The sequence below is a fragment of the Lepidochelys olivacea genome (genome assembly GCF_965140295.1).
Source record: "Lepidochelys olivacea isolate rLepOli2 genome assembly, chromosome: 4".
NCBI lineage: Eukaryota > Metazoa > Chordata > Testudines > Cheloniidae > Lepidochelys > Lepidochelys olivacea.
In genome coordinates this window covers 98760877-98775574 of record NC_140414.1, presented here as the reverse complement: position 1 = coordinate 98775574, position 14698 = coordinate 98760877, and the positions used below count along the sequence as shown (strand labels likewise).

At 42.7% G+C, this 14698-nt stretch overlaps 1 protein-coding gene across 1 annotated transcript in view; it reads right to left on the bottom strand.

Moving 5' to 3' along the window:
• TEC (tec protein tyrosine kinase) overlaps window positions 1-14698 on the bottom strand; it is a 93230-nt gene that overhangs the window by 36446 nt on the left and 42086 nt on the right. The window contains exons 3-4 of the mRNA XM_084626413.1: window positions 2867-2971; window positions 1497-1578 (exon numbers count right to left, since the gene is read on the bottom strand). Coding sequence (XP_084482539.1) covers window positions 1497-1578; window positions 2867-2971 — 187 coding nt within the window. The remainder of the gene's footprint in view (window positions 1-1496; window positions 1579-2866; window positions 2972-14698) is intronic.

Here is a 14698-nt window from a genome sequence, read left to right as displayed (position 1 = left end):
CCGGGCTGGGGAGGGACTAGACTTCCTGTTCCCCTGCAGGGGTCGCTCCTGGAGCCAGGCCAGACCCATCTCTGGGAACCTCCCCCGGCTGCAGGAAGCTCCACAGCTGCTAGATGGGAGCCCAGCTTTGAAGGCAGCACAGAAGTGAGGGTGGTTGTTAGTCCCAACCTGGGCGGGAGGCTGTGACTCCATCTGTCAGCCCCTGACCCAGGTGGAGACGCTGCTGGGAAAACCTGGGCATATGGTAACCCCTCCCCCCATACCCGGTGAGTTACCCTCACTTTTGCACTGCTGCTGGCAGTGGCACTGGCATCAGAGCTTGGCACCTGGCCAGCAGCTGCTGCTGTCCAGCTGCCCAGCTCTGATGGCAGCGCCCCTGCCAGCAGCAGCAGCACAGAGGTAAGTAAGGGTGGCAATCCCACGACCCCCCCTACAATAGCCTTGCACCACATATACCCACGATCCCCTTTTGGGTTGGGACCCACACAGTTCTAACACTGTGAAATTTCAGATGTAAACATCTGAAATCATGAAACTGATTATTTTTACAATCTTATGACCACGAAATTGACCAAAACGGACCGTGAATTTGGTAAGGTCCTACAGATAATAGACTGTAATCCTACTAAGGGGGTACATCTGAAAATCTTAGTCCAGGGTTTCTCAAATGAACTGGGGTTTCTCTTGATCCAAATTTAGGTTGCCAGAATGTGTCAAAGGGTCATATGGGAAGCCCGGGGTGGGAGGGATCCTGCCAAAGAGGATGGAAGGTCCTGGAAGCATGTAGGGGAGGTGATTGCAGAACCCACACTACACTCACCATTCCTGTGGATCCACTCCTGCAGGGCTGGCTGGGTTCAGCTCCCCACTCCAGGCATTGGGACCTGGTGCACAGAGTTGCAGGTCCTCTCAGGTTTATTCTAGCTGCCCCTTGTCATGATGATGAGAGATCATCTGGGCCAAATTTCAGTGAGTGGTGTTGTGACCCCATGCGCCAGGTTGCACTGCCACTCACATTTACCGGGATGGCCCCCCATTGGGGCTGGGCCAAACCTGAGCTATGCCGCAACCCTGGAGGTCAGAACACCCAGAGCAGGGAGCCAAACCCAGCCAGCCCCACAGAATATGAGTCACAGGAGTTACCACGGTGTGCTTGTTTGGTATTAAATTATGTTAGTACTAGTATTATGTTGATGTACACTGATGTTGTGGCTAAGAAATATTTAATAAATCAGATATTTTTACACGTTGTTCAATTACAACGGTGCAAATCAAGAATAATTTCAGTGACGTCATTGAGGTTACTTCATATTTACAGAGGCATGATTGAAGCAGAATGTTGTAGTGTATGATATAAACCAATGCAGAATTTGTCCCAATACATATATAAGCCATTAAACAAACAGCATACAAGTTTGTGCTTCATATTTTCTAGTTCAAGCAATTGCCTTGCCTCTTAAAGGCTTCACATATTAACCTTAAGAAGTTGTCTTTACCTTCCTTAAGATTCCTCACCCACTGATCCCTGCTGTGCGCATTGGGCGCAAAAATATAAAGTGTATTAGCATCATATACAATCTGAAAATAAATCAAATGAAATATAAATAATGTTTATATGGCAATAATTTTAAACTTGGTTCTTAGTAAATACCATCTAGTATAAAACATATATTTCTTGGCTAACAGGCTCAGCAAAACTAACAAATCTGTATTCATCAGCCAAAATGAGTGAAAAACAAAAAAAAAAGCAAAAAACATAAATGGTGAAAAATTAGACTTAAAAATTCTTTCACTTTTAATAATCTAAATTGCTTTTAGGACAAATAAGGAATTTTAAATTATGTGTTATAGTCACAGTGTTCCTTTAACCATTTGCTTGGCAATTTCTTTTGTTTATTCTTCACCCTGGGGTTTTCTTTAAAAAAAAATTACCTAGTGTCATTTTGTAATTAAACGTCCCTCTGTACATGTCACTTTACAACTTCTTATGATTCCATATTGCCCTATATAACTTCTTGCACTGTCTCCTTCATCTGCATTGGCATTTTTAATTTTTCTTGCTTTCATTGGTAAAAAGTAGGTATTACTGTTAGGCAGAAGAGGCCAGATTCTCAGTTATACTAGTTAAAATCCAGAGTAATCCGGCTAGGATTAAAACTACGAGAAGTCCGGTGGCACCTTAAAGGCTTCACATATTAACCTTAAGAAGTTGTCTTTACCTTCCTTAAGATTCCTCACCCACTGATCCCTGCTGTGCGCATTGGGTGCAAAAATATAAAGTGTATTAGCATCATATACAATCTGAAAATAAATCAAATGAAATATAAATAACGTTTATTTATTTATTTATTTTACCAGATGTGAAGAAGATGTGAAGAAGTGGGTTTTTTACCCATGAAAGCTTATGCCCAAATAAATCTGTTAGTTTTAAAGTGCCACTTGACTCCTTGTTGTTTTTGTGGATACAGACTAATGCAGCTACCCCTCTGATACTTCACTAGGATTTACACTGTTGCAAATGAGAGAGAATCTGACCCAAAATAATTTGTTTAAACTTTTCCCTTCTGAGCCCTTTCCTTCCATTGTGAAATTAAATGAAGTAAACAAATTTTCTGAATTATTCCAAAACATATGTTGAATTTAAAAACCTAAATGGACCTGATTCTCCCTGACACTAGTGTCAATTGGGTTAGCTACAATGAAATTATTTAAAACAGGTGTAAGTGAGAGAGAAATCAGGCCCGGTATCTGAAGACAGTTCATTAAAATCATCAGAAGCAAACTACAAGATAAATAACAAATACAAAATAACTGAGCTATGTTGAAAAACAGAGTATTACATTTTAAATAAACCAAATTAACTTACCTGAAATGGATATTTATTTTGACAGGGAATAATGGCACCATCGTTCTTCACAATTTCAACACACTTGATTTTAGCAATATCAACAGATCCCTTTCTGTATTTTTTCTGTTTTAAAAAAAACCAAGCCATATGTGATCCATTGTGAAGCAAAAAAGAAATGTGCTGTAGGGTTGCACCACCAGAGATTATGAACCTGTTGCAGGAGTGACTGAGGTTCTGTGGCTTGTGATGCATAGGAGGTCAGACTATATGACCATGGTGATCCCTGGTGGTCCTAAAGTCTATGAGTCTGTAATCATGTACTCTTTGGATCACATGACCTTTTCCATAGCCAGCTGTGTTGAAGAATATAAAATTTAAGGTTCTTCGCTTTAAATAATTTGATTCAAACTACTATAAAGAAAGCAAAGATTCACAGAGCAATTACAGTCCAGGCAGTGTCCTTCTGAATATTTTTACAATCAGTGAACAGAACAGATGCAAAACTCTGTAGGTTAAACACCTGTAGTTTTATGATACTGTAATCTAAGGGCTTGTCTACTTGAAAATACTGTTCACAGCAAATTGAAATCTACCATGCTTTGAAACGTGAACAGACTGAAGTACACTACGGAACTTTTAGTGTGTGGCAGCAGGGGTCACAGGGACACTTTGTGTGGGGCAGGTTAGTGCAGAATAGATTTACATCCCAGTTTGCCATGAACTAAGAGTTGGTGTAGACAAGCCCGTAGTGAAAAAAAATTTCAAAGTTTTACTTTACTCTATAGCATTCTGTAAGACATTTGTTCAATAAACTCAAAGACACTACTTTCCAAGAGTTCAACTCTCCAAAGCAAGAATATATATTTATGCTTTTTTTTGAAGTTGTCTCCTTACAGAAGAACTATATACCAGCAGGGTCACTCTAGAAGAAAAGAGTCTCCGGGCTTAATTCTGCTACTATAGTAAATTGTGAGTAGTTAACAGAGTTACACAAGTGTAAAACTGATGTAAAAGTAAGAGTAGCATCTAGCCTCAGTACAAGTAGTTTAAGAAATATCTCTTATAGACCTTAGAGTATACACATATAAACCTGCTGTATCCTCAACCCTAGTATGAACTGAAGGGAAAGGATTGGGCCACATGTCATTCTGGGAGAGGCAGAGACTTGGTTCTGTGTTTAGCTCGTAGAGTACTATAGCCTATAGGATCTAGCAGCTGAAGAGCTTTCAGCACTTCCCACTACATCATGATGTGCATGTGTCATTCATTACCGTGTATCTGAGCAGGCTTGGTTTATCCAGCTCACTAATTAAAATGCTTTAAACCAGGAACTATTTTAATATGTATCTGTGCAGTACCCACCAAAGTGGGGGTACCTGATCTATTTGGAGTCTCTGGGTGTTATAGTCATCAAAATAATACAAAGTTTTTGTGATGTAACTTTGTTAAAAGAATTTTAAGGTTGCAAAGTCAAACATTCAAAAGTTATGAAATGCTAAGGGTGCCTGTGCAGTCTTAATTCACCCCGCATAGTATTTTCTCTGCAGAACCCTTGCCTCGTTCAATGAATAAGTAGTTATTCAAAATATTTTTATCCTCCTCATTCAGTGTGTGGCTCCAGGCATTATTTACCACACACCATTCAAACCCTGAACCAAATGGAATATTTTTAATAAAAAGCTGCAGAAAACTGCTTTTCCTGACTCAGAAGTCACCAGGAAATATGCCTAGGTGTGCACAAAGATGACAGCAATTATCAAAGAGATGGCAAATGACAGTATGAACTGCCTAGCAGAAAGCATGCATCAGTCCTCATTTATTCTAGCCACCAATGGCAGCAATGAAGCAGGCATCAGCAAACTGCTCCCACTCATTATTCAACATTTTGATGACAGCAAAGATAAAATGATCATCTTGTTGCTGTACAGGTTGGGAATTAAAGCTTTTGAATTAAAATATGGAGGCCAGGAAAATCCCTTTGTTAAACAGTTTGACTTTTGGAAGTGACAATGCTTCTGTCATGATGGTCTTGCACAAGGGTATTGTAGCATTTATTTGAGAGCAACATTATCTGCTTTTCTTGTGGGTTGCCCATGTCACATGGTACACATCACGGCTGAGAGAAGTGTGAAGTCCTCACCTGCCACCACAGATGAACTCCTGATTGATATCTACTGTTATATTGACAAGAACACCAAGCATCACTCGGAGCTCATTTTGTCAGAAGCTGTCCTACATAGAGGTCTATAAGATACTGAAGCACACACTGGCTGTCACTTTGCCTATGTCTGACTCGGCTCATCCAGCAGTGGGAACTACTGACCACATTCTCCGGCTGAAGCAGCTAAGTCCAAAGGAGTTCATTCATGCAGCACCAAGTGCAAATCTAAGCTTGTCAGTCTTCACCATCCTCCTTTGCAGCAATATAAAACTGACACAGGTGCCAATAAGTCGTGTGCTAAGGTGACAAGCCAACAAAACCAGACTATAAGTGACAACCTATTGAAAATCACACAGAGCAGAGATCTGCAACACCAGCCAAACCAATCAGGTGTAGCCATCATCAACTGCCAGTCATCAATGTCAAAACCATCACTGCAAAACATGGATCATCCAAAAAGATCATCACGACAGCAAGCCTACAGAGCAGGCTGCTGATGCCAAACATGACAAATTAATGAAACTGACACTGGATGCCATCACTGTGCTGAAACAAACTGCAGAACTTGGCACTGAAATTTTTTGTGGTAATATAAGACACTTACTGATTTTTTCACAAACAAACTTTATTGCCTATTTTTTGACTACATGATCCTGATCTCTGACAAATTCATAGAATCATAGAATCTCAGGGTTGGAAGGGACCCCTGAAGGTCATCTAGTCCAACCCCCTGCTCGAAGCAGGACCAATTCCCAGTTAAATCATCCCAGCCAGGGCTTTGTCAAGCCTGACCTTAAAAACCTCTAAGGAAGGAGATTCTACCACCTCCCTAGGTAACGCATTCCAGTGTTTCACCACCCTCTTAGTGAAAAAGTTTTTCCTAATATCCCATTAAACACATCAAATGCAAAAAAGAGAAATCTCTGATTCAGATACCAAGACAACAGCTGATCAGTCTTCTGAACGAACTTCTTGTCAGATTACCAAGCCATTAGTGATTGTAGAAGCAAAGTGAAGTAGAGTACAACCTCACTTCTAATCAGAAGGCTGGCAAGGATATTATGACACATGATTTTTATCAGAGACAACTCAGACACCCAACAGTCATCAAGTCCTACTTCTCTTTCAGAGAACACTGTGAGGCTGATAGACATAGACTTGGAGCCATTCTTCTATTCAGTTCATTGGTACCACCGAGAGGTGGACACATACATAGCGCAGAAACTGCTTCTGCTTGATCCTATACTACAACATGCAGAAGTAGCTAACATTGCATTCAGAATGATGGCTACATACAATGATACTGCATTTTTCGTGCAGCACCTTCCATCTCTGCTGAAGGATCAATTTCAGCAAGACACAAAGCAGGAGCTCGGTACCAGGTTGATAACATGCCATCATCTGTTCTGACATGCATCAGTTGTGATAAACAGCAGCATATCATATTGTAGATAATGGACACTATGATGTTCTGGCCTGGATAATGAAAGTAACCCTTCCAATACCTAACAGGAACTCTGACTCGGAAAGAGTATTTTCCCTCGTGTGCAAGAACAAACTGAGTTCAGACCAAATCTTGGTGATAAAGGTTTGGAATCACTTATGATCACCAAAGCGGACATACTCGGTCAACCCTGCCACTTGAGAAATCCAGACAAGATAATGCTGTGAAAGGCCAAGCAAGCAACCTGTATGGTGCTTGCAAAGGAGTTGCCAATATCATGGTTGGAACTGGTCATGGCTATTGATGTTACTAAGTAAAAAGTTACTTCAGCTTGTATCACTTTTGTTATTACTGCAATATGCACAGAAATGCACTGCAACCTTTCAAGCACCTACCCCAGACAACTATCTGTATTTGGCTTCGCACCTTTGGCACTTGCACTGGTCCAAAAAACTTCCCTAATTTTTTTCATAAACATCTCTAAAAGTCTCAGAGCAAGGCTGGCATTTCTGGATTCTCAAGTGTCCACTAATTTTGCTTGCCCAACATGAAACAACTAGACATTAATTTACATAGTGCTTAACATTTTTATAACACATATATTCAAAGGACAGTGTCTACAGACTCCAGGTGCAGTTATGAGTGCTCAGCATTTCTCACATTTGGCACCCAGAAAATGAGGAACACACAATTAGTGGCCAACTGTAAACGTTCTGATTTAAGTGGCTTGTCCAGCATAGAAACTTTGTGGCAGAGGCAGGGACAGAATCCAGTTCTCCATGATCTAATTAAATTTCCTTAACCATCAAACTATCCATCTCTTCCTGCTGTTCCCTGCCTCATTCACTACACACCTTCCAACTTCTACAAAAAAATGATGGAGGGCTCATACCAAGTCTCATTTGTTGCACAACCCTGATTCATTCCCAGAGTATGATGCATCCTGTGCCCTGACAGGCAGGTGTTCAGTAAAAAAATAATATTTTTATCATATAATTAAATATTATGTTATGCGTATGCACAAGGGGACCAATTTAAGGTTGCATGGGCAACCTTAGGTATGAATTTCCTAACTTTTGTGTGGTTGACTACCAACCTTAATGTAGTTTATTGCATGCAATTTCCTAATTTCAAACAAACAAACAAACAAACAAAAGAAAAACTGAAATTCTGTCATATAGAACAATTCTGATCCCCCTCTTGGATCATCAGCAGGTTTAGCTCTTTGTAATTAGTATCAAAGGTTTGGATCTTTAAGTTCACTGCACAGATCTCTACCACTTGAGCTAACACAGCAACTGGTAGTAGTAGTAGGCAGTTATCCTATGTGTCTGTGGTCCCCAAACTTTTTATGTGGTGCATCCCTGACCTGTAATGTAATCTGTCTGCACACACACCCCGGGAGCAGGGCTGAGGCAGCAGACAGGAGCAGGGTCAAGGCCGGGGCTGGGGCCAGAGCTGCAGCTGGGGTCGTGGAGCTGGGGCTGGGGCTGCGGCCAGAGCTGCAGCCAGGGCCATGGAATCATGGCCAGGGCTGAGACTGTGGCCAGGAGAGGAGTCGGGGCTGGGAGCGGGGCTTATGGCCGGGGCAGGAGCCAGGAGCCGGGGGGGGGGGGGGAGTCGTGGCTGAGAATGGAGCCAGAGCCAGGAGCAGGGGCCATGGCTGAGGGCCAAGGCTGGGTCCAAGCCACAGTCGGGAGACAAAGCTGGGGCCTTGATTGGGGTCAAGGCTGGGGCCGGGGCCAGAGCCAGAGCAGAGCTGGGGGCAGATTGGGGCTGGGTGGTGCTCCCTCCCTGCCCCCCGTTGGGGCTGGCCCATGCCCCCCCAAATGTTCCTCTTCACCCCCGTCCACAGTTTGGGGACCACTGCTCTATGTGGATCAGGCAATAATAGGGATGAGACACACACTGTTGCCAGAGGGTTTCACAGCTATTTGTTAACAGCAAAGGAAGATAGGGACTCAGGACTCCTGGGTTCAATTCCAGGTTCTGGAGAGGGATGTGATCTGGTAGTTACAGACACCTCTGTCTTTCTATCCACCACTAATGCCCCCTGATTCTTGCCCCCTTCCCTTCTGTTCCTGCCGTCTTCCCCACACTCACTGTCTGTATACACCCCAGACTCCTCCCCACCCTCCCCTTTTGCTCCTGTCCAACCCCACCAGCTCCTGTCCCCAACTTTCTCCTGTCTCCTACTGCTCCTCCTTGCTTACGGTTTCTGCCACCCCTCCCCTCTGCTTCTTCCCATTGTCTAACTTCTGGAGGCCTCTTTCCTCATGTCCACATCCGCCCATTCTTCACCTCTCTGCATTCTAAATCAGGCTGATTCTTCCTCACTGCTTGGGTGACAACAATGAAGGCACTGAAAGGACAGGAGAGACAATTTCCCTGCTCTCAGTTCTGGTGCCTAGCACCACATTGATCCAGAGAACCATTGCAGGAAAAGTCCTGCTTAGCCCCTGCAGCCTTAGGCTGACCATTGAAGCATGCTAAGTTGGTCTGTGGGGATGGTCTGCAAATAGGAGCTGTGAGGGGCTGGAGCATGCTCAGTGCACACAGAATCTTCTCAGAATTTAGCAGCAAAACCCTAAGTCTCTGCTGAGTATGTGCGAACTGAATTTTTTCAGGGGTCCATATCTTGGCCAAATTTGGATGGTTTTTCATGGGAACAGAAAAAGGCACATCCCTAGCAGAGAGTCCACACCTACAGCTAAATTTCAAATCCCTGTTCCATAGCATGGAGGGGTTACAGCATCTAAAAAAATAATTCAGTTCATTTGTTAACATGGGCAAAACAACATATTGTCCCTAATTTCATTATCAGAAATGGCTGGAACACTTTTGCTAAAACTTTCACAACAAATTCAGCCTGAGGCAGACACCTGGCATGGAAAATTTGATCCTGAATCATTAAAGTTTGGCAAAATTATAAGCAACTGAAAACAGTCTCTTAATGGGAAGTGTAATAGAGGCGTCACTACCTGTACCACATACAATAAATGATAACTGTAACAGTTATGTAGTCATGGAAAACCTGAAGGCCTAAGACACCCTTTTAATACCCTGTTACTTTTAGTCTGCTAACAGTTACAAAGAAAGCAGGCATAGAAATTGTGTCTCAAAAGCTTATGCTTCAGTGGCCAGGCATCAGGAAGAATGACAGGATGTTTAAGTCCAGATAAATCTATAAATATTCTACAACAAAGACAAACAAGTTTTTTTCTCAACATTAAAAAAACAGAATTAGGCACATTAGTAATCTCAACTTTCAGTACAGAAAGACAGATAGTGACACTATTACATTTTTTACTACAAAGCTGCCGAACTCCAGTGTCCTTTACAGTATTAAGAAATACTTTGCACTTAGCAAAACCTGGGATTTTTTTTTTACCAGGAAGTTGATTTTAACAATTCTTTATTATTTATATCAGCATCCCACCTGCCCTCTCTGTCACTGAACTGTACTGTCCATATGAACACGTTTATTAGTGTGAATGACAAAAAATAATTTGTTGAATCATGTAACACCTGGTACAGAAACAATCTCTGATAGATACTTTGTAATGGTCCTTTTTGCAGGTTTTAACTGTACTACCACTATTTCAGCTTGACAACTGACAGACCAGTCAAATTAGAATGTTAGGGCCTGAATCTACAAACACTATAAGTCATAGTGATCAAAATGTTATGTAATTCTGGTGAAACAAATGGGCTAGGTTGCCCCTCTAGATCTGTGTGTGCATAACAAGGACTCTTTGCATACACGTCTCTTCACTTTGAAAGAGAAGCTTACCCATGGCCCCGGTACCATACACCTATTCTTCTGTACCCTGCAGAGGCCTCTCTGCCCTGTTTGGGTTCTCGCTAGGGGTGTTTGGGTGATCTGGGTGAGAGGCTAGAACAGAGGTGGGCAAACTATGGCCCGCGGGCCACATCCAGCCCGCAGGACTGTCCTGCCTGGCCCCTGAGCTCCCGGCCCCTCCCCCACTGTCCCTCCTCCCCCGCAGCCTCAGTGCACTGCGCTGCCAGTGCTCTGGCCCGCCGCTCTTGCTGGGCAGCATGGCAGCATGGCTGGCTCCGTCATGGTAAAGGGGCGGGGAGCAGGGAGTCCCGGGGGGGGGGGCAGTCAGGGGACAGGAAACAGGGGGGTTGGATGAGTTGGGGGTTCTGGGGGGGGCAGTCAAGGGACAGGGAGCGGTTTGATGGGGTGGAGGTTTGGGGGTGGTGGTCAGGGGACGGGGAACGGGGATTTGGATAGGCGTGGGAGTCCCAGGGGGCCTGTCAGGGGTCTGGGGTGTGGATAGGGGTTGGGGCAGTTGGGTTGGATAGGGGGTGGGGTCCCGGGGGGGCAGTTAGGGGCGGGGGTCCCAGGAGGGGGCGGTCAGGGGACAAGGAGCTGGGGGGTTGGATGGGTCAGGAATTCTGAGGGGGCAGTCAGGGGGTGGAAAATGGGAGGGGACAGATGGGGGCGGGAGCCAGGCCATTTGGGGAGGCACAGCCTTCCGTACCCGGCCCTCCATATAGTTTTGCAACCCCGATGTGGCCCTCAGGCCAAAAAGTTTGCCCAGCCCTGGGCTAGAAGGATATATACTGTTTTTCTTCTTTGGCCTCATGGAAATTCCTTGAAGAAGATGATACAGCCTGAGACTGTATTATCTTTTCCGGGAGAACTGTCCCTCCCTTCTGTGAACTCCTTCACACCAATCTGGCACTCAATGGATGTGCAAAAGGAGTGTAAATGATATGTCAACGCAACTGCAGCAGGATAAGTATCTAACCTCACGGGGTAAGAGAAAACTGCCTCTGCAGATAAACGCCTTATGTCACTACCTGTGCCACCTATAATAAATGGTTGCATTTCCTCATTTACCACATTTTACCATTTCAGCATCTAGGTTACTCAGTTTGCACATCCACTGTGTGCCAAATCAATCCAAGTAATTTGCACTGCTTTATCACTTGACCACAATTTAATGTTTTGGAAATGATAAAAACACTGGAAAAAAATTAAATGTGGGGAATTAAATCTGAATTCCCTCCTCTCTGGCTCAAAATATTCCTTCAACAACAAGACTTATTAATTAGTGGCCACCAACTTCCAAAGTGCAAGTTTGCTACTCTATTTCCCCTCAGCTTCGCAGACCACTAAACCCCTTTGCGGTAAAGTAGAAGAGAGTGACTTAATACAAATGCAGTAATTGCCTACTACATTTTATACCTGTCCCCACTTACGAAGCTCTCCTTTATAATGCTATACTTCAGACACAGTCTCCTTGGCTCCTAGCCATGAGAACCCACTCATGAACATTCTTTTCATATGTGACCCTCTATTACAAAAGAAATGAAATTGTTCTTTTAATTAGTTTTCTAATTAGAGAGTTGCACTATTTGAATAAAATCCTTTTAGAGATTGGCACAATTAATCCTGTGTCCATTGAACTTTAATATTAAAACAGTAGCTTTACTTAAAAAAATTAAAGCTGGTTGCTAAATGTAGAGAGTGCAATCTGTCTCCAGTTATAGCCAATGGGAAATCTCTCACTGAAGTCAGAGACAGCGTGAGTAACCCCACAGTATAAGTCCCTTATAAATCATTGTTCGTCTAGATCTAAATGGGAAACTTACTCTTAAAACACTGCAGAGTTAAAGACAATATTAGACACCTTTTCCTTCCCTCCTGATAAGATAATGGACTTTCTGAAAAAGAGACCTATTGTTCCATTAGTTTTTATGCAGAAGTTCCCATTAGCTTCAGGTGGGAGTTTTGATTAATTAATACCTTGATAAGGCCTCAGGACATGTTCTTATGCATTTCCTGAGACTCTCACACTGTAGCCGCAGGTTATAACCACATTGGATGAAATCTTGATCCCTCTGAAATCAATGGCAAAACTCCTGTTGACTTCAGTGGGGCCAGAATTTAGCCCCCCTATAAGTTAAACTGGGAGCATTACCTCATGGCACCTTTGATCTCCCATTTTCTTCTGCAGTATACTATCATGCTTCCAGCCAAAATTTTTAAATCTTGACTAAACTTTGAAAGCATTTATGAGGCTAAAGAAACTAACTGCTTTGACCACGGCATAAAACAAGAGAACAAGAATTCTAGGTCACATTGGTAATTTTCTCTCACCACAAAACTCAACAACCTTCACCACAAAAATATCCTCCACCAGAATTCAGTCAGATCTTTTGACCTGCCTCTCACTAGTAGAGAGAACTCAAAGCATTCATGATTTTGTTGTTTTCCTGCTTACTTTCAATTCCTGAAAAAAACATTAATTTAATTAAAAACTTAATTTTAAAATAACCAAAACATCTACTTTCTAATAAAATCAGAAATTCAAAGTAATATTTTTAGATTGTCAAGTCAAATCCAGCCTATCATGGAAGTGAGTGAAAAGTCACTACTGCCAAATGCTTGTTCATAGACCTAAGAATAATGAGTTTATTTTTCTCAGTACTGGCAACCTAATCATGGACACAAGTGGGTCCAATTCATCTAGTTTTAATTCTCTCATCTTCTATACACAATAATTTCCACTTTATATTTTATCTGTATTGTTATGTTGGGGTGAGGGAAGTAAGCATTGCTGGTTACTGTTAGTCTGAGGAACTCAGCTGGGACAAACCATGCATTAAGCTAGTCACAAAGTTTGTCTCAGAGGTATGAGAGAATCATTAGGAATATTAATTCAAGACATAAGGTGGACTCAAAGTAACTACCATTAGTGTGATAGTGGTGAACTTTGTATTTTAGAGAACCCATTTGTAAATGGATAATTGCAGGGACCACTTAATATTCATTTTAGAGTTTGGTACAAGTAATGAGCTGACTGGAATTTATGTTAGATTTGTAATAATTAGCAGAGCACTCAGATTGCGTATGGGCACTTTTTATGGTTCTAAATAAAAAGAAAATACAAATAAATATTACTCATGCATGTTAAAACATAGATTTTCAAAGAATAGTTTTGAATAGCTAATGTGTTTTGTAACTTGAACTTAAAAAGTCAAACAGCCATAAGGGACAGATGCTTTCTGGGACACGTGATCAGGACACACTGAACTGATTATGTGAGAGAGGGGGCTTTTTATTGCCAGGCTTTAGGCTGGACATTATTCCATGGTTATCTAACCAAGTTTGGTGCCAGTCTAATGATGCTCTTCCTGGTCTAACATTTGCTCTATATATTACATCATTATAAGACTGTTGTACTATTGTACATATACAGTATCTCTGTCCAGTAAGATATAATGAGCTAAGATAATTATGGAGTAAAATATTATCTGCCAACATAGGTGACAGTAGTGAAACAAATATCTCTCAGTTTTCAAGACCTCTACCTCCATCATTGGGCCAACTTCCATCACATATGGTGGAATGATTGCTATTTGACTTGGCAAAGAGACTACTACAGTTTCACCTAACTTCCTTTATGAAGAAGGATGAGAGTTCCTCCTAGTATGAGGTCCAAAGGTCTGCAGCTGGCTAAGAACACTCAGGGTTTGTTAGACTGTCAACTATCCAGAATAGTTCCACAGGTCAAGATTTAGCAGTTTCAATCAATGATTCCTTAACTCCAACCCCACCTCCAGGGGAGAGCTTGGGAGTCACCTGATTGAAATCAGTGTGAACAAGCACTCGGGTTACTCACCTTCTTGTAACTGCTTTTCTTCGAGATGTGTTGTTCACATCCATTCCAATACCCACCCTACTTCCCCTTTTTTGGAGTAGCCAGCAAGAAGGAACTGAACGGGGATTGGGTCGGCAGGGTCATATATTGAGTGCCATGAAGGCGTCACCCCAGGGAGCTCCCTAGTCGACCCGATGTGAGTTGCTAAGGGAAAAAGTTTCTGACGACCGTGCACACAACACGCGCACACCTGATTGGAACGGATGTGAACAACACATCTCAAAGAACAAGTTACAAGAAAGTGAGTAAACGTTTTTTACAATATCCCTGATGTCTTCCTCTGTCCTCTGGTGTCCATGCCTTGTCGTGGCAGGACAGCTTGCACACTCTAACAATCCCCAAAGTCTGTGTCGGTGGGGGCTTTCTGCTCCTGGTAGGCTCAACCATGCCGGATTGGTCTGTCGGGGAGGGGACTGACAAAACAGACACTCTGGTCCTCCAGGTTGGGGGTTAGGCACAGGGCTAACAACCCTGTCCCGTAAAAAACAAAATATGTTACGGAAACAGCGACAGAGAAATGAACCATTACTGTGTGTGATGGCCTTTAG